At 38.5% G+C, this 20,608-nt stretch overlaps 1 protein-coding gene across 3 annotated transcripts in view; it reads left to right on the top strand.

Moving 5' to 3' along the window:
- LOC121328803 (transmembrane protein 269-like) overlaps positions 1-20,608 on the top strand; it is a 33,667-nt gene extending 13,059 nt beyond the window's left edge. For 2 of the 3 annotated variants that reach the window (XM_041273872.1, XM_041273871.1), the window contains exons 3-7: positions 6,521-6,662; positions 7,615-7,712; positions 16,290-16,433; positions 17,664-17,864; positions 18,960-20,608. In XM_041273872.1, coding sequence (XP_041129806.1) covers positions 6,521-6,662; positions 7,615-7,712; positions 16,290-16,433; positions 17,664-17,864; positions 18,960-19,069 — 695 coding nt within the window. In that variant the 3' untranslated portion in view covers positions 19,070-20,608. Of the gene's footprint in view, positions 1-2,940; positions 3,006-6,520; positions 6,663-7,614; positions 7,713-16,289; positions 16,434-17,663; positions 17,865-18,959 lie in introns of all 3 variants that reach the window. The other variant, XM_041273873.1, reaches the window with a different exon arrangement.

Here is a 20,608-nt window from a genome sequence, read left to right on the forward strand (position 1 = left end):
CTGGAAAGGTGTTGTGGTGTTCAGGTATTTGAACTCCACCCTCTGTCTCTGATGCTGTGCTGGAAAGGTGTTGTGGTGATCAGGTATGTGAAATGCGCCCTGTCTCTGATGCTGTGCTGGAAAGGTGTTGTGGCGATCAGGTATGTGAAGCTCGCCTTGTCTCTCTGATGCTGTGCTGGAAAGGTGTTGTGGTGTTCAGGTATGTGAATCTCACCCTGTCTCTGATGCTGTGCTGGAAAGGTGTTTAGGTATGTGAATCTTGCCCTGTCTCTCTGATGCTGTGCTGGAAAGGTGTTGTGGTGTTCAGGTATTTGAACTCCACCCTGTCTCTGATGCTGTGCTGGAAAGGTGTTGTGGTGATCAGGTATGTGAAATGCGCCCTGTCTCTGATGCTGTGCTGGAAAGGTGTTGTGGCGATCAGGTATGTGAAGCTCGCCTTGTCTCTCTGATGCTGTGCTGGAAAGGTGTGGTGCTGTTCTGGTATGTGAACCCCACCCTGCCCCTGGAAAGGTGTGCTGCTGTTCTTAGTATAGGAATTCAAGTATTTTTAGTTTGCTACCATCCATACAATAAATTAGAAGAAAACAAGACTGCTCGTCAAATTTTCTGAGAGAGAACTATGTATTATATATATATATAATATATATGAATATGTTATATATTCATATAATATATATATATAAAATATACCTATATTCAATTTATAAATAAAACCATGTAGTTGTTCATGTATGTGACTTTTAGGGTCTCAATATAGGCTTCTCATATTGTTTCCCTGTTATTCAAAACTAGAATTTGATACCAAACACATATGTGTTACACACTTTATGGGTAATAATGCATAAAGTGTAAGCTTTATTGATTTATTATACTAGCTTTAGTGTCTTTAAAGTAGAAGAAAAGGACTTGAGAAGCATTAGGCTTTCATTTATTAGTTTTAAAATGAGTATTTTTCTGGTTTATGCTGCAGAATAGTTAGTGCATTTTCCCCAAAGAGATTGATACCAGCACAGAATGACTTCATCAAAGAGTAATACATTTTTGACTTTTTTTCACAACATGGGCTATATTCTCAAAGCTAATAATCCTCATTAGTACAGTGTTTTGTTCAAAGGAAACAATTCTGATTTGAAAAATGAAACCATTTTCTGTTTTGGTTTCTTCCTAGGGTGAGTTTCCTTTCTGTAACTAACAGCACTAATGACAGTTTTGCAGAAGTGAAAGTAGCAAGCACTGAAAATCCTCAACCTGGTGTGATAATCGAGAGTACCAAGGGGTAGCTACAAGGTTGTAGAAGGGGGATCAATATATTTCTCTGACAGGCCAGAATTGGATGATGTAATGTGTGTAGAGGGCAGTCCTTTGTCCTGAGGTTTTAAACTTAAATAGCTTTGAGACTCTATCCTTTGTGTTTTTGAGGGCTTGAAATTCAGCATATCAAAACTCACGGTCTTCCTGAATCGGTAAGTGGGTTACAACAGTGAGGTGACATTTTGAAATTGGGTCGAAAAAAGGAGGTCATATAATTGAAATTATATGTCTTTTTGAGATTGATGCAACTCAGACCAGAGACTCCATTGCAAAAAATAAAATAATTTGAATTACTTATTTCGGGGATGCCCTGAAAAATGACACACAAAGATTGAGAGGAGAGAACAGATTTACCTGTTAAGTGTCCATTTAATAGTTCAAACACTTCTTCTGTCTTAAATGACTAAAAACTATAATTCAGTGTAGTAAATCTTACACTGAAATGCAGTACTATCCACTATGCTTGTCACAAAGTTTTGGTTAAGTAACAACTACACTTCAAGGTAAACCTGTGGTTTGATCTAATATATTTTTAAAGGGCGATTTATTCCACAGAAAACCATGTGCAGTTTTAGCAGAGATCTTGTTAAGCCGTGAATGTGGTTGTCGGAGAGCTCCTTCTGTCTGTCAGCAGTATGGTAGATATCGGGTGCTGTGACTCCCTCAGAAGAGATCAAGCACTTGAGATATGAATAGATTGAATATCTGTAACATTGACCTCTGTACAAAATGGTTTCCTTGAGGTCATGTGAGTTTTTTTAGGTTTTTGTGTAATAGAAACAACACAGGTACCTAAGATGTTCAAATACTCCTCTTAAAGTATAAATACAATTTACTTTCAAAAATCTAAAAGCTTTGATCAAGCATAGCGGACAACAAAGCATTTCGAGGTAGGTTTACTGAATTAGCTTTTATTCCTTTAAGCAAACCTCCAGGGATGTTGTGGGTCCCTTAGTGGAAAAAAAGGTTGGTTTTAAAGAACTTGTGTTTGCCTTTCGTAGGGGCAGAGTTTAGATTTAAGTAAACCTGACTTGGCACTTTCAACTTCATCTTATGGGAAAATGTAATTCATGAATCGGTTACTGTACGAGTTGGGTTGTGTTCTACACTAGTTGTCTAATTCAACCCAGTCTCTATCATGATGATGTGTTTTGAATCAGATGCATTCTTCTCACATCTGTTATACTTTATTATGGCACAAAGGTGTCAATGTGTGAATTTCTCTGGTATTTGACCTGCTGAAGTGACACAGAAGTCTGGCACAATCTCCCATGACATGTTGGGTGTGTGTGCTTTCACTTGAGAAGCATGGGTTTCATGTTGGAATATTGCCACCCTTTGAGATTGACAGACTGTTAACAAGCAGCTTTCAGAACCAGCACATTGGCATGAAGGACCATAAGACCACTACTAAACTTTACTCAAAACTATAAAAACTCAGCTTTTACTTAAATCTAAATATATACAATCCCTTACAAAATTAAATGTTTGAGCAACAAGGTTCTTGCTGTTGACAAATATTTTGTAACATCTGAAATTAGTTTTGAGCTCTCATATTTAAGAAACCAAGACGAGATCGTTTTGAAAACTGTTGGCTTGTCTGTGATCTGACCTGCTGTTTTCTTTCAGATGAAGAGTCTCTTGAACTCGGCTGGCTTTGGAAACACGTGAAGTTCAGGGTGCAAAACAAAATAGTAGGAACTTGAACTTAACCCTTCTTACAGCAGAGCTGTTAGATACATCAGATCCATGACCTAGTCTGGGGAACAGCTAAGCATGTGGTTTGGTTGTTAGATATGGGGATGGGAATTTTACAGTATTTATTTAAAGAGGTGGTTTGGGGTTGAAGAAAATGTTTCACCCTCTTTGCATTCAGAACAAGAATGCAAGAGAAAAAGTACAGTTCTGTACTATTGTGACAGAGCAACTAGACAGATCAGTCTTTTATGATACCCCAGCAAAATTCTATGTACACATGCAGCAGCATGTGGTTGGTTGGATTTAATTCTGCAAATACAAGGTTTCCAGATTATTAAATGATCATCATAAACACGTGTTCACTCGTTTTTATATCTACATACTGTGGATCCATGGAGACAGGAGGAGTCAAGGCATGAACTGTCGACCATTAAAAAGCCAGGCTCTTCGGTTCTCTGATTGGCTTACCTGACAAAGGTACAGTCACGTGGTGTGCAGGGTCGCTCATACAGTCAGGGGAGTGCATGTTCCTCACTGTATGAAGTCTTCACTGAAGATACCACAAAAAGCATTGCATTAGTTTTGGTGCTCCTACAGGAAGCAAAATGACTGCTTCTCTTTGCTATGGTACAGCAGACCCTACTAGCTAGGTACCCAGCATGCTCATAGCCAGTAGTTTTCTGACATCCGCTATAAAGAGGCAGTTGGCTTGGTTGTGGGATGGGAGGGCCTCCACTGGCCTTCAGTTCTGCTGAGCTGTGTGAGGAATTGCTGCAGTGTGAGAACATGACTGGACATTCTAAATTAGGGAGAAACACGGGGGTCAAATAATTGAGCAGATTTAAGAATAAATACAAGTACGGAGTAGCAGTGAACTGGCTTTACCAGCGTACAGCCGAATGATAAGGGCTTTGACAGCAATGCGTTCTGCTAAAGAAAGAGCTCTTTCTAAAGCCATGGTTATCAACCCTTTTAATCCTGCTTTCTTTTGAAATACACTCCTGTAAGTCTCTCCATTTTCATGTATTTCTCTTGCGGAAAGAGAAGCATGTACACTGAAAACTCCACCTATCTTACTTTGATCACAGTGGGCCTGGGTCTTCTAGCCCCCATTAACATGCCCATTACAGAAATGTAATGCATGGATATTGACAAAATCTATTATTATTATTATTATTATTATTATTATTATTATTATTATTATTATTATTATTAATAATAATAATAATAATAATAATATAATAATAATAATAATAATAATAATAATATTATTATTATTATTTCATTTATTAATAATGTTTACAAATGTAATTATAATTATTATTAATTTTCATTATTATTAATGTTTGCCATGTAATATTGTTATTATTATAATACGCTGCATAAAGCTAAAACATCTTTTTACATGTACTTAAAGTATTTTATCATAAATTATAATGCCAAATACACTTAGTGAATTCATAAGATCTGACACTCATCCCATGTCAGTGAAACAAGCATTTCTAAACGTTGTATCTTTTGCATGGTTTGTATGATTTGTATCATGAAGTCACAAAGCAATTTTATTTGGATTGAATGACTTGTAATATGTTTAAAGGCTGGTTTCATCCAAGATTACAGCTAATCGGGGCCTGTGAAACTAGATGTCTTAAGATGTCCATTCAAGTTGCGTGTACAGTATCTTCTCTTGCATTCTTTGTATGATAGGCTTGATACAGCAAAGAGTGTGTGAGAAATACTTGATTAGAGGTAGCCACCAAACACCTACAAACATACAATATAATCAATCAGGCATCATGTGTTGTTTTATATACACTAATATCAATGCTGATAGAAATAAAGAACTAATCAGCCTATAGTTGTATTTTACACCTATATGAATTTGAGGGAGGGGGGAAACGGGACCCCTTAACCTAACGTCACTACATATAAAATAAAACCACTAGCACAACGGCACAACATGTGCTTTATTGCCACCTGGAAACCTTGTATTTGCAGTAAACTGTTTATATGTTGGTTGTATTAATACATCTTGCTAAGGGGTATCAACGTATTGGTTTTTAAAGTATGCATGCGATTGATTTTGATTGATCAAGAAAATCCTCCTAATAGATCTCCTATACATCTGTTATAGCAAACCATAACCACTATTAACCACAATACTAACTTACTGTAATTTCCCATGGCTTTAAGCTTGGAAATGGTAGAGGGCATTGTATTACTGGATGGGACTCTGCTGTTTTCTGCACACTTTATTCACACATTTAAAGCATGATGCCCAACCTTTCCTGAGTACCTCAATGCCAAGTGGCCAGACAGGCACGTTACCAGCAAGGGGGGCGGTTCAGTTACAAGCAGGATTCTTTACAGTCGGCAGCAGGGCACAGACCTCCCATGACTTCATGCCTCACAGCCCAGGTTCCATCTCAGGAGTCTAGGGCTCAAAGCAGGGCACAGACCCTCCATGACTGCATGCCTCACAGCCTCATTTATGGTGACACATTATGGCCATCAAAAGTTTTTCTTTTTTGCTTTCAGACATACGAAGAGGTGACCTGCTTTTTTAACAGGCACTCTGTCACTTTGCCAAGTATGTGCTATGCCGCAACACAGCACAGTTCTCTTTTTTTTTTCTTTTTTTTTAATCAAACAGACATTGGTATGTGCATTAGTAGTACACATGCATGCATGTCCTAACAGAATATGAGATTGGTTAGCTGCCACATAAGTGAATTGTCTTGTACAACTAACTCTTGTTTTGTTATGTATCCCATATTTTGAGAAATGCTGGCTTTGAATTAAACCATTGCATTGTGGAAAAATAAAGAAACAAAATGTAGATAATACAAATGGGCTGCTTTAAATTGGCCTCATAGCCTTGTTTACTGAGAAACCCATAGTAAAAATTGCCATGGTAGGTACGTCACATTTCATTAGTGTTAAATACACTGTAGACATCCATTATATAAACCATGACATCATATACAGTGACCCCTGGCTGAACCCAGTAGACCCCTGCGGAATTCACAGACATTTGCTTGTTGAGAGCCAGTCATCTGGTGTCAACTGGCAAACCTTTATGAGTCAATTGAACACAAACAACTGGTGGTAATGCTTCATTCGGACCTGTCAACTAGTTGTCCAGATTTTTTAATTTTATAATTTTTTTATTTTATTTTATTTTACTTAAACCTGTTCAGGAACTCCTATGTTTAATTCAGAGGTTCTCAGACTTTGTGTTGGGGAATCCCTTATGTGAAAAATATTTTGATTGGGGACCAACTGAAAACTGAGGGAAACGGTGATCGCAGAGACTGAAAACGCATGTACGTTAAATATACGTGTTGTTTTACGAGACTTTTGTGTGGACCCCAGTTTGAGAACCCCTGATTTAATAAAGCAGCTTGCTGCTGTGCACCGGGCTCTCGTCGTTCCTCCTAGCAGCCTGCTTGTCAGACAGGCTTTCACCACCCACAGCCATCCCTTTAAATAACTCTCCTGTTGGTCTCAGGTGTCTTCCAGCATGCCAAAAAATTGTTTCTGAGTGAGCAAGCAGGCCAGCTCCAGGAGTTTGCACGAAAAAATGTGGCCAATGCACTTTCTGTGGCGAACATGGTGATGGGACTGTGCTCTATCCTCTGCAGCCTCAATGGGTGGGTATCTGATTAGACTGTTAGACTTGACTTCTAAATGGGAGAGTACTTGAGTGCTCTCGGATATTGTGAGACTCAAATGGTAGAATCACTTCCCTCCCTAAGAGTGGTAGCCATGGCCAGCTATACACATGTCAAAGTACGTTGTTGCAGTATGCAGCGCGATAAAACTGTGGTCAATGCGATATGCAGTTTAGTTAACCTGTCCTGCATCTTCTGCACGCTATAGGGCAGTAGCTGATTGAAATACAATGTTTCACCAGCAGGTGTCGCACGCAGAAGATCAGGTCACTAGTTGAACTGACGTTGCTCTAGTTATACAGTAAGATTTCTCTAATTACACAGTAATGTTTCCAAATAGTAACGTTTCTCTAGTTAAGCAGTAAGATTTCTCTAGTTATACAGTAGTGTTTCTCTAGTTAACCTAGTTAACAGTGCATTTAACCTATTAGGCTATCAATATGGAAATGCAGACTGACTGAAAACGCTGTGACGCTTACAAACCATTTAATCTGACATGACATTCCTCTGGGCTCTATGTTTTGTTCCTAGGTTTCTGATTTCTTAAGGATACTATTTCCAGACCAATGTTTAAACTTTTTTTTTTTTTTTTTAAGTTAAATACAATTTTGTTTATTTAAAAAAAGAGAAAAATACTTGTTATATATATATATATATATATATATATATATATATATATATATATATATATATATATATAATATATATATATAAATACACAGCAAGTGCTTCATTGAAGGCAGTTTAAGTGGGTGTTTTTTCAGCCCTAATATAAACATTTGTCAGAAATAAAATGTAATATATGTTAACCACAATATTAATATGCAGGCAATCCATATGATTCCTGCTCTTATTCATATGCACTGGCACTAATTGTAACATGTTATCTATGTGTTGCTCTCATGTTTACAAGTGTGTTCACTGTCTGCAGGCTTCATTACGCTGCATGCTGGCTGCTTCTGGTGGGATACCTCCTGGACTTGGCTGATGGAGCCGTTGCTAGGCAACTCAATGCCTGTTCAGCTCTTGGTGAGTTAAACGTTGTTTCAGCATCAGACCTGAGATGTTGCTCTCAGTAAGCATGACACAACAGATTGTTCAGACTGTCCATATCCTTACAGTAAAACCTTACTTTCCCTTTTAACCAAAAAGGCTGCACTTACACACACAACTAACAAGATTTTTTTCCAGTGTACTTATGACCTCGGCTGACCTGCAACCCTACTAGATGAACGAAAAGGAACTGGAATGAAGCCTACCTTTTTGACACTAAATTCAACATGATGTTTCTCTAGATAAACAGTAGCGTTTCTCTAAACAGCAATGTTTCTCTAGTTAAACAGTAACTTTTCTCTAGTTAATAATGTTTCTCTAGTTAAACAGTCATGTTTCTCTAGTTAAGCAGTAATGTTTCTCTAGTTAGTAACATCTAGTTAAACAGTAACATTTCTCTAGTTATACAGTAACATTTCTCTGATTATACAGTAATGTTTCTCTAGTAAAACAGTGATGTTTCTTTTGTTAAACAGTGACCTTTCTCTAGTTAAACAGTAACATTTCTCTAGTTAAACAGTAACGTTTCTCTAGTTAAATAGTAACGTTTCTCTAGTTAGTGATGTTTCTCTAGTTACAGTCATGTTTCTCTAGTTAGTGATGTTTCTCTAGTTAAACAGTAACGTTTCTCTAGTTAAATAGTGACGTTTCTCTAGTTTTATGCTAAATCAACCAGTTTAACCATGAACAAACCTTCGCTAACAGTGTATGTAACCTATTATGTGAGGTGAAAATGCTGTGACGCTTGCAAACCATTCAATCTGACATGATATTCCCCAGGGGCCCTTTGTTTGTGATCACAGAAACTTCCAATCCTAGTTAAATGTTTCAGCATCAGACCCGAGACACTGTTCTCAGTAATCGTGACACAACACATTGGCCACTCACTACAAGTTAAGATGTATGTGTTGTGTCAATGCCTGCTACTGAACCTGATAAATGAATATGCAGACCAGAGAGGCTTGTGTTATAATGCCAGCTCCATCTTCTTTTTCTTCCCAACAAAACATTTTCTCAATGTTAAGGGCTGACGGTATGAGGCATGGAAGCCATGCTTAATCCATGGTGTACCATCTGTGTCGTTTCCCAGGCACTGCTTGTATCTATACAGGTATATATATATATAATGTATAAACAAACTGATTAGCAATGAGGTGCGATTACTGTACCAGGTGTGGTGCTACTTCAAGAACATTACACTATGTTTTTATTGATGATTAGAGTGTATAGTTTTTTAACAGTAACTGTAAAAGCAAGAAGCAGTTTTTTGGGGAAATGATTTTTTGGTAGATTATTTATTTGACTGCAGTGTTGTGAATCAGTGGTAGAGGAAGAGAAAGACAGGCCCCGGTGCATTACCTTAAAAAACATAAAATAACATGCCAAGTCACATGTTCAGTATGTAACAATATTGAATTCTCAGAATGTCAGCATGCATAACACAGTATAGGCCTACATGTAATAGGAGAGGTCATCTACTTGCATTGTATTTTGCGTGCTTCTTTATACCCAACACTACATTGTTTTTATTTCGCAAGCTAACAAGTGTAATCACCAGTCCCTTCAAGCAAACTCATTTCAATTCAATTAAGCAGTAGAACCCGAAGAAGAGGGCTTTATCGTCTGGTAAGGCCGTTAAGTGTCCCGAGCTGAAGGCGAGCGCAGTTAAACAGTGACGTTTCTCTAGTTAAACAGTGACGTTTCTCTAGATAAACAGTGACGTTTAACTAGAGAATGAGGGTTATGAGGGTTCTATTGCTGTTAGAAAATGGATATGTTAAAAAAAATGACATTTACGGTTTTTCTGTTACTTGTTTTCGTGATTTTATGCAGCACTGTTTTTTTTTGCTAACGATTTTCCTCATTATTCTGTGAGTAATGCGGTTTGGTCAGAATTCCATCTGAGATCTCATAGCCTTCACTTGGGCTTCGTGGGTATTTCCGTTTGCCAGATAATTTTAAAAAATCTTCAGCTTACATGGAGTTGTTCTTCAGTTCAAGTACCTCCTGCAGAAAAGCAAACCTGGTCTATGAACTGTTTGTACAACATGTAAAGAATAAAAGTACAGCTAGCTTATTATTTTTGGATTTGAGTGCAGGTTTGTGTATTTGTGTGAGTTTCAGTATTTAAGTTACCATTAGGTCCTAACATTTATTAGTTAAATAAATAAAAGGTTTTAGTAATTAAAATATGTAGTTATCTGCAGTGTGTGTTCGTCCTCCATGCTGTTTGTTCAGTAACATGTTCACAGTGTGTGTTCATAAAGTTGAAGCCTCCTTCTCTTGGCTTTGGAGAAGAGATGTGACATGCCTGTGATATAAGGTGCCGAGAAAAAGTTTGTGAACCCCAATGATAAGCCTTCTTGAATCAAAACCTATTCTTAAATATCCAATAGGGTTTATATTAACCAATTCCATGTCTTTTGAAACAAAGTGATGTATGAATTAGACAAACAATGAGAAATTAAGATTCAGGGTATGTGAAAAGTAAGTGAACCCCTGGTTTTATCAGCTCAAGTAAGGGGATAATTAGAATCAGGTGTTTAAATAATTAGGTAGATCTTCAGGGGTGAGTTTGGGAGGCCCCACCCTATATAAAGATCAGAAACTTTGTGAGTTTGGTCTTCACCATTCAGGTGTATGGCAACACATCATGCCACGATCAAAAGAAATCACAGAGGACCTCAGTAAAACAGTTATTGATGCTCATCAGTCTAGAAAGGGTTACAAAACCATTTCTAAGGATTGTCAGACAGATCTATAAATGGAGAAAGTTCAAGACCACAGTCCCAGGAGCGGTCGTCCTACCAAAATCCCTCCAAGAACAAATGGAAACAAACGGAAAATCATCAAGGAAGTCGCAAAGAACCCAAAAGTAGCATTCAAGGATCTGCAGGCCACTCTCACCTTGGCTACGTGTGTTCATGACTCAATCATCAGAAAAAGGTAGAACTTTTTGGTCTCAATGAGAAACGGTATGTTTGGCAAAAACCAGACACTGCGTTTGAACAGAAGAACTTCATCCCAACCATCAAGCATGGTGGTGGGAGTGTGATGGTTTGGGGCTGATTTGCTGCATCAAGATCTGGACGTCTTGCCATCATTGACACAACCATGAATTCAGCATTGTATCAGTATCCTAGAGGAGAACGTCAGGCCATCTGAGCTGAAGCTGAACCGAAAGTGGGTCATGCAACAAGACAATGATCCTAAACATGCAAGCAGATCTGCAAAAGAATGGCTGCAGAAGAAGAAATTCAGCATTTTAGAATGGCCTAGTCAAAGTCCGGACCTAAACCCCATCGAAATGTTGTGGCATGACCCGAAGCGAGCTGTCCATGCAAGGAAGCCCTCAGTTATCACCGAGTTGAAGCAGTTCTGTAAGGAGGAATGGGCCAAAATTCCTCAAAACCGATGTGGGAGATTGACCAACAGTTACAGGAAACGCTTATTTGAAGTCAAGGCTGCTCAAGGGGGTGCCACCAGTTACTGAAGCTAAAAGTTCACATACTTTTTCACTCTTGGATATTGAATGTTGAATCATTTGTGGATAAATAAATGTTGAAAAAGTAAAATGTTTTTGTCATTTGTTTAATCAGATTATCTTTATTTATTATTAGGACTTAGATTAAGATCTAATAACATTTTAGGTTTGAAATATGTGAAAATCCTAAGGGGTTCACAGACTTTTTCTTGGCACTGTACTTAAAGTTCCTGAAAGTAATTGGACTGTATTTACATATTTTTGGGCGGATTGATTTGGAACCGTGATTAAACATAGTTTGAAAGATGACATTCGTGGTCCTGTATCTGAGATTTAAGCCTTTGTATTGACCAATCATATTAAAGGAAATCGCCAGTTAATTTTTTTATTTTTTTTTTAAAAGAGAATAGCAGTGTAGGAACAAGGGAGGATAAGCGAATTACTGGCACCGGTACCTAGAATGATGCAAACATGAAGGTTGTAACATCTGCAAATCTAAATGTGAAGGGTATTATTAATGTTAAATATTTTTTCCCAAACTTGCAGACTCCTCCGGGGTCCTCTGAATGTGCAGGCCCCTGTGCAGTTGCACTGGCTGCCCCCGCTAGTCCTCCACCACTGGTGTGAATACTGTTCTGTGAGCACGGCTCAACACCTTCACATTTTCACAGATGCATTCTACGGTATATTCGATCAGTCAAGTCCCATGGTTTTCCCAGTCATTGTTGAGTATCGTCCAATACAACTTGACCATTTTGTGATATTTCAAAAACCTTTAACATTGCACAGCGATGCCAACTGCAAGATCTGACTGCCATTATGAATAATAATGCAAAACTGATGTTTGGAAGTTGTGCAAACATTATCACTGTTTCTTTAAGTGTAATGTCAGTGTTACTGTTTTCTTGGGAATGTTCTCTGAGCCCAAAGTACATGCCCAAGCGTGCATCCCTTGATCTCTCTCTGCAATGCATTGCAAGCTCAACCCTCAATAGACTTTAATCTGCTTGCTGCCTGGCAGTGCATCTGCGAATGTTTTAAGAGCCTAGATTGTATAGTGTTTTAGCAGGATTTGCTTTCCATAATTGTTGTTGTATAATGTTTTTTGTCTAGTTTTAACAGTGCTGTTACTCATTTAGCAAAGGCTAGTAAATAGCCTCATTAATGTATGTTTGTGCAGAGGAGTTTGAGGTATAACTAGGGCTTCTGATTTTCAGCTTTAACTGATAAAAACCGATAAAACACCCCCAACACAAAAATGGAATCATTGTATAGTGAACAAACACAGGAAAACACCTGAAAAACACTGGAAATGGTGACTCAATTCACGCTGACTTCACCGCTTTCCCATTAAAGGAAAAAAAAAAAAACGACCTACTTCAAAAAACAAAAACAAGCTACCCTTCCAAGCAGCTGGGCAGTGTCCCGCCTTCCTGACTCGGAACTATCATTGATTCGTTCTGAATACTTTAAACCCGCCCCGACTGCTGAGAGGCAGCAAACTCTACATTTCTATTGGAGACTTCACTTACGAGATTTCAAACGAGATTACAGTTAGAGTAGAAGGCTTGTAAAAAAATGCCTAGACACACAAAAACCCCCGTGACCATAAGGATTTTGTTGTGGAAGACAGCAAAGGAAAGAAGGCACAACTAAATGTGCAAATATTGTTGAGTTACTACAACAGAAAGACAGAGTCTAGTGACAGAAAGAAAACGGCCAAGTATTTTGGAAAGTTAGCAAACAGTAATTTCATACAGTATATAAAAAGCAAAAGTCACCAAAAACATAAACAAAAAAAATAAAAAATTAATAAAAACCGAAAAACAGAAGGTATAACTCATTTTAAAGAATTTGTTGTTGGTTACTGCACAGTGATTGTGGCTTGAGCCCATATAGAAATAGTACAGTACCATCCAAAAACATTATAGTTTCCACTAGTGTACTACAGTACGTGCTATAGCAAACTGGTGTTTTTGGACAGTACTATAGTATTTTCTTATATGGGATAGCTGCAGTGTATTAATATTCAAATGAAAAAATAAGTAAATATGGTGGCTCTTTCTTGTGATGTATTTCTTTCAGAGTATATTGAAAGTTATTTTTTCCAAAACTCTCACCAGCTCCACATTTCACACCCTGCTCTGCATTTCACAGCTATTGTGCAAAAATAGCATTTGATGCATGACTTAATATGTGTTTTTTTGTCAATTGCACAATCACTTTTAAACTAACCACAGTAAATCCAGTGGGATTACTCTGATTGTGCAAGTAATACTGGTGCTTACAGCGTTCCGCATATCTGAAATTACTTAAGTCTTTGACCCATAACAGTATAATGAATTCATCCCCTCCTCCCCAACAGGAGACTGCTATAAGCTGGCCAGTTGTGTACAACAGGGGGAATGCTGTTTACCAGAAAGGTGGCAGGCTCCATGCAGCCCTGCTAACCCTAGTGCGTTCACTGCCTCTGCTGGTGATTCTGCAGAGAGAAAAGGAAAACTGCTTTCTAAAGGCAAGCTAGTTCACCGGAGAGGCTAAAATCATTCAGAAAGTACAATTGTACTTTTTACTATACGACTCACCATGGATCTTGCCTGAGAAGCCCAAAACATAGTATTTACAAATAAACCTAGTATAGATAATTAGGGCTAAGCAAGAACATGTGTCCTTCCTTATCCAGTGGTGTCTGTTACTGGTGTTAAGGCAGTCCAAGGTTAGAGCTAACCAGGGTCTCCATATTTAAACCTTATGATAGGAGGCTTGCAGGTCCAGTGGTTAAAGGGGCATGTTACCAGCAGGTTCCTAGTTCAATCCTAGCAGGCACTGACTCACTGTGTGTGACTCTGAGCAAGTCACTTAACCTGCTTGTGCTCTGTCCTGAGACGTGAAACAGACAAGGTCCTATTGGAAGTGACTCTGCAGCAGCACGTGTGATGCATAGTTCACCCACTAGTCTCTGTAAGTCGCTTTGGATAAAAGCGTCTGCTAAACGACTAATTAATTAATTCATGATAACCAAGCAACTTTATCTGGCAGCAGCCGAAGTAACCAGCTGATTGTGATGTTTTTAAATAGTCTTCACCACATTGCTTGAATGAAGACTGTTTTAACATTATTGCTTAACTCTTTTATATGGGAAAATTGCTTGAAAGTGTAATCTATAGCTAGTTGCTTCAAAAGTTGCCTTCATGAAAGGAGTATATAGGGAAATTATTCTACCATTTACACATTTATAGAACAAAAGTCTAGCAACAGTCTAATCAGATACAGACCCATTGAGGCTGGTCTGATATACTTCAATGTGAGGATTATGCTGAAGTCAAATCTGTTGGCGCCAGGCTGTTGTCTATGTTTGTGCCAACTTACCTCTGCGAAGCCACATTTTCAACAGTGAACGTTCTCAAATCAAAGTTTAGGAGCAGGCTTACAGAAGTAAATCTGTAAGTACATCTGCACTGTGCAGGGAGCAACTCGCTGAATCCCAGTTTCCAGTTCCTGGTGCAGAATACGAACTCTCAGATTTCGCATTGATCGCACAAAACGTATTTTCCAGTACTTCATTTCCCAGACACTGGAAATGTTTTGTTTTTCATAATGTGCAAATCTGTTTAAATAAAGTGCTGTTACTGTTGAATAATTGTTTAATAATTTTTTTTTTCAGTTATGTTAGAATATTTTTGACTCTGCACCTTTTGGCTCGTCACATTTTGGATTCGTGACCAGTGATTTAGAGGACAGAGCTCAAACCCCAGTGCACTAGAGTGGCCATTTTGAAAAGCGCTTTGAAGCAGTCTAAAAAGTTGTCCGGATGTTAACAATTAAAGTAAAGATACAGGTACGTTATTTTGTTGTAGCAACACGTGGGGATGTATAACACTATTTTTCAAAACCCCGCTACTTAGTCTTTAAGGTAGCTGTGGTAAAACCACTGCTTAAGAAAACTAACTTAGACCCAGCTGTCCTTAATAACGATAGGCCAATTTCCAATGTTCCATTTCTAGCTAAGGTTCTACAAAGATATGTGGCTAATCAGTTGCAAATTTCTATCACTGAACAGTATTTATGAATAATTTCAGCCTGGATTTCGCTGTGCACATAGCACCGAGACAGTCCTTGTCAAAGTATGAAAGGATTTGTTGTTTAGCTCTGACTCTGGCTGTCCATCAGTTTTAATTCTGTTGGATTTACGTGCTGTCTTTGGAGCACTCTGTTTTACTGAATCGCCTCCAAAGTACGCTGGGATTGTCTGGAGTTGTTTTATCTTGGTTCAGGTCTTTCTAACAGGGAAAGTTCGTCTCAATTGGGGAGGAGAAATCCCCATTGTCTGAAGGAGTCTGATGTCCCACAGGGCTGTTTTAGGCCCTTTATTTTCCATATAATGCTTCCTTTGGGAGGTACGCAGACATGGAGTACATTCCCAATTTAATAATGTTGGATTCAGAGAAAACTGACGTTATGCTACTGGGCTTACAGAATCACCTAAATGCTGATTCACTGTGCATTACCAGTCTCCCTTCAGAATTAAAACTAGAAACGAGAAATATTTGACCCTTGTCATTCCTTTGAGACTCAACATTACTAAATATTTTTCTCATCTGAGAAATATTGCAAAACTCAGACCTTATCTCTGTGCCCGATGCTGAAAGACATGCATGACTTTGTGTCATCTAGGATGATTGCAATGCTCTGTTTTCTGGTATTCCAAACCGTGCTTTGTCTCGCTTGAAGCTTGTTCAAGTGTGAACAGATAACCCAAGAACAAACCATATAAACTGAGAACTTCCTTTAAACTAAAGTTGTACCAGATATGTTTTTAAATTAAAGTGCTATAACATGCGTTTCTTTTACAAGTGCACACTTGAGACCTCAGCAGCTAATGGAATTGCAAAATGGCTTAGGAGGGTTATGGAATTATTTTGTTATTTACAATTGCTTGAAATGCTGAAAACAAGCAGAAAACAACCCACTTCATGTTGGGTACAGTGCAGTTCACTGTGAAACGCCAGTGTTAATGTGCAGTTCACTGTGAAACACCAGTGTTAATGGTGTGACTTCTGTTTTTGCAGGAGCTCAACTGGATGATTTTGCAGATTTCACCACGTTTGGCATCGCCACGGCGCTGCTGCTGCAGGCACATGGTTTACTAGATGGCATTCTGGTGATCTTCTACGTTCTGGCTGTTTTCACTCGTCTCTGCTTTTACTCTAGCGGTAAGAAAAAGAGCAGAAGATCTCTCCTGAGACACCCAGAATTCTTAGAATGCTCAGTAGCTAAACAGAGAGCTGTAATTTTCCTACTTGTTTTCTATTGATGTTTATAATGACTAAAATCTTAATATATGAAACATATTAAACATCACTACTTCAGTGGGCTCAATCCAAATCTAAAGTATAACACACTTAGACAAGTAGACAGATGCTATGCTTCTTCAGGACACTGGAGTTATACAGCCAGCCTGGCTGTGCGAAGTCGCCAGTCTTTGCTGGTGATTTCACAGGAAGCGTTGCATTGCCTCTGGTGTTCTTAAGGGTTATGCAGATAACACAGACTTACTGTTCACTATGCTACAGTGGACCTGACTGGCCAGGCCTCCAGTGAGTTCAAATCGGACACCTTCAGGGCTGTCTGCTGTTCTCAAGAGTCCTGTAGCTCGTAGACATGCACTGCAGAGCTCTTGGGTGTAAAGAGGCATTTGGCTTGATCATGGAATTGGAGGATGCTCTTCAGTCTCTGCTCATCAACTGGCTTTTGAAACCCTCTCCGACGTTTAATTATCACTTAACGGAAATGCTGGTATCATCTCCAGCTTTCATTAATAACCATGTTGGAACAATGACCTGAAAAACAAAGGTTTTAAATTCAAAGTGTTCCTGCTGCTTGCATTCCATGTGACCCACCAAAAATATGTTTTAGCTCTCCTGAGAAATGGAATGTTACCTTTCACCTTCACTTGTAAATACAGCTGTCGCTTGAATTCCTGAGTGGCTCGCCTGGTAAAAGCACAGGTTAGGGAGGCAAAATTGTCAGGGACTGTTTCTCCTCATTGTGCAACAGAGGACCCTACTGGCTAAGCACCCAGTGAGCTCATGCAGACAGCTGCAGGGCTGACCTTTGTCTTCCAGAGCTCCTGGGTGTTTAGATCAGTGCATAGTTCTCCTGAGTGCTTTTGGTGATTGCTGCAGCGAGGGAGTGTAATTAGATATTCTAAATTGGAGAGAACACCGGGAGCACTCTAATTTACACTGATAATACACACTGGTTAACGTAGTTTACAGTTTTCAATAATTGTTCCAAGTCCTTTGCCTTGCCATTACTGGTAATGTTATCTGTTCTTTCTGGTGTGGTTTCCTCCTGGTCATTGTAATATATAAGCATGCTATTCCTATAGTATTTATTTCTGTAAGGGAGGCGGTTCACTCATCACAGACTGTCTTCCTCAGGCATCCCCTTCATGTACCGAGGGCTGCCCTGCCCCTATGCCTCCGCTATCCTGGCCTGCACCAGCCTGCTGACAGGAGCCAATGTGCTGGTGCTGCGCATCACTGCGGTGCTGATGATCCTCTTCATGGTGGACCATGGATTCTACCCCCACGACAAGGTGCTGGAGTCCCAGGCCTGGAAGAAGATTGTCTATGCAGGCGGTGAGTTTCAAACCATTGCCTGGATTGTACACACATGATACAGCAAAATATGCCTTTTTGCATAACTTGAACCCACTATGGGGTGAGCTGTATACCATGGGCCTACATCAGACCTCTTACTAAATATTAGTGCTGGGACACACATGGTACTTCCGTTCAAAATTCAGACAAGTATTTCAATTTGCATTAATTTCTAAAATATAATCAAAGCCTTTATAGGTAACACTGTATTATTGTAGAAAAATATTCCATTAGTAAGAATAGTTTTTCAAGACTTTATCTGACTACTTTGAACTACTAATTCATGTTTTTTTTTGTATTTCAGGCAAAAACAGTACATAAGGCATAACGCTAAAACAGACATGGATTTTTGCCTTGCGTGCATTACATGAATACATGCCAGGAAATGTTCATTCAAATATTTGGATATTTGTCCCAGCACTAATAAATATCTTGGTGTTTCTGAAAAAATAATCTCCCATCTTCAGATACATGCAATATAGAGATGCAAATCTGTTGGTATTGGTTCAGTTTTTTATCAACTCTTTCAGCTATTAAAAGCATCCCTTTCTCTTGTTTTTCAGCTTGACACATTGTACTGCTTATTCCAGTTTCACAAAGGATCGGGACCTCAACTAGCATTTTATTTTCTTTTAACACTTTTGCATTTGGATGTTTTATTCAGTTCAGCGTCATTAATTCTTTTTTATTTATCAGGTCTACACAGAATAAATTAACAAGACAATTATTTAACTCAGAAACTCGCAGCTCCTGCTTTTTACTTCTCAGGATGAGTGTTTTGTGTATGCCTGCTAGTACAAGAATATACTAGAATATACCATATACCAATTCGATACCACCTTCTGTCCTGAATCACTTTTCAACACCAGTACATTGCATCCCTAATGCAAAATATTTTCATGAGAAGTAAATCCCACAAATGTAATATTACTAACATTATAGAATAAGCCACACAGTGGTTTGCATTGTTGTAAAAAAGACTCATACTGGTAGAATGAATGTATCGGTATGTGGTCGCTGTGCCTGTCCCTTAAAGCTGACACTAATCCAGGGTTTCTCTGGTTTCTCTTGCAGGCGTTGTCATGGTGCTGTGTTCTTCATTTCCCTCGGCTTGTGTTTACTACCTAATATGGTCAGTCTCCTACATTCTCTTCCCAGCAGCTCTCTGGAGTTGTAAAGTGTAACACAAACCCCAGCTAGGCTCCTCCTCATTCTAACCTTTCCAGCAAAAGCTTTGGCTAAGGAAGCTGAGCCAGTGTTGGATAGACTCCATCATGAGGCAGCATGTCACCATGACAACTAAAGACACATTAACCTTCGACCTGAATAGGCTGCGACAGTCCTCGGTCTCTTTTTTTATTGAAGTGCTGATTTTAGGATTTTGGTGTTTTAAAAACTCTTCTGTATAGACGATTGTATATGTATGTTAATTTGGTGGTCTAATGGAATATGTATCCATACAAAACTGCATTTTTAAAAGTCTTTATGTTAAACAGATTGTATATTGCTTCTGGATTCCTGAAGGAGGTGTAACTGATATAATTGGGTGGATATTTAAGGCAGTTGGTGATTTGCTGAGCTACAGCTGAGAAGTTGGAGAGATGGGCACAGTTTACTAATCTGACACCCCTCACACAGGCCTTAGTGTTAAAGGCCTTTTAATAGAATGTAACAAAGGGATGTAGCCTTTATACTTGGACTTTTTCATTATTTTGTATTAAACTGAACATACAAATGTTTAGCAGCTGCTTAAAGACCTATGGTGACCCTTGTACAATTTTACCATAAAAGCATAATCACAAATAGCAAAAAAAAAACATGGGAAAGGATTAAAAAACATGTGAAAAGCATGGGAAAACTGGAACCTTTTTTACATTGTATTGACAGCGTGTGCCCTTGTGTATCAGCAGAGCCCTGAATATGTCATTATCAGGCATATCCACAGCGTGCAAACTTCCCAAAGCCAGTCACTGCCCCCCAGTGTGAGGAGGCACATTCAGGCGTCTGTCCAGAAAACTGCTGCTTCTCATCTGTGTCTCTGTGCATTTCTTCTTGATAAAGGGATGTGCTGTTTTTCACTGTCGTTGCAGATGCAGCACAGAAGATATTTTTCCCCCGATATGTAAGATATGTATATTTTTTTAAGAGTTGAAGGCTGTATTAAAATGTATATTTATGTGATATAATGTATAGTCTATGCCCACTGTGAATGAGATTTAGGAAGGTATACCTGTATTGGGACTACTGGGAGATGAAACATGATTGGCTAAAGTTCAACTCCACTATAGAGACTAGAAATCATCTCGGTAGCTATGTTTCCATCAACAAGGCAAACACATTTCTAGCAAACTTGCACAATTTCACACAATATATGCAAATCTTATCATACAAAAACTGGATTCTAGCGAACAGACACTGTACGTAATGACATCACAAGTTTAAAAAAATGGTGATTGTATAAATGTTTTTGATATGAACAAAAAAAAAAGTTTGCATTTCCATCCATTTTTTTCCTATTCACTTGCTAGACTAGTGTGTAAACTCAAATGAATAACCAGCCTTGCTGCGCATTCTGGTTATATAACGTGTTGCTGAAAATGGACCAAGAAGGAACAATGTATTTTCAAGAATTGACTGAAATTGGACAACCGTTGATTTTTTTATATATATATATATATATATATATATATATATATATATATATATATATATATATATATATA

Source organism: Polyodon spathula, chromosome 16 (assembly GCF_017654505.1).
Source record: "Polyodon spathula isolate WHYD16114869_AA chromosome 16, ASM1765450v1, whole genome shotgun sequence".
In the NCBI taxonomy this organism is placed as follows: domain Eukaryota; kingdom Metazoa; phylum Chordata; class Actinopteri; order Acipenseriformes; family Polyodontidae; genus Polyodon; species Polyodon spathula.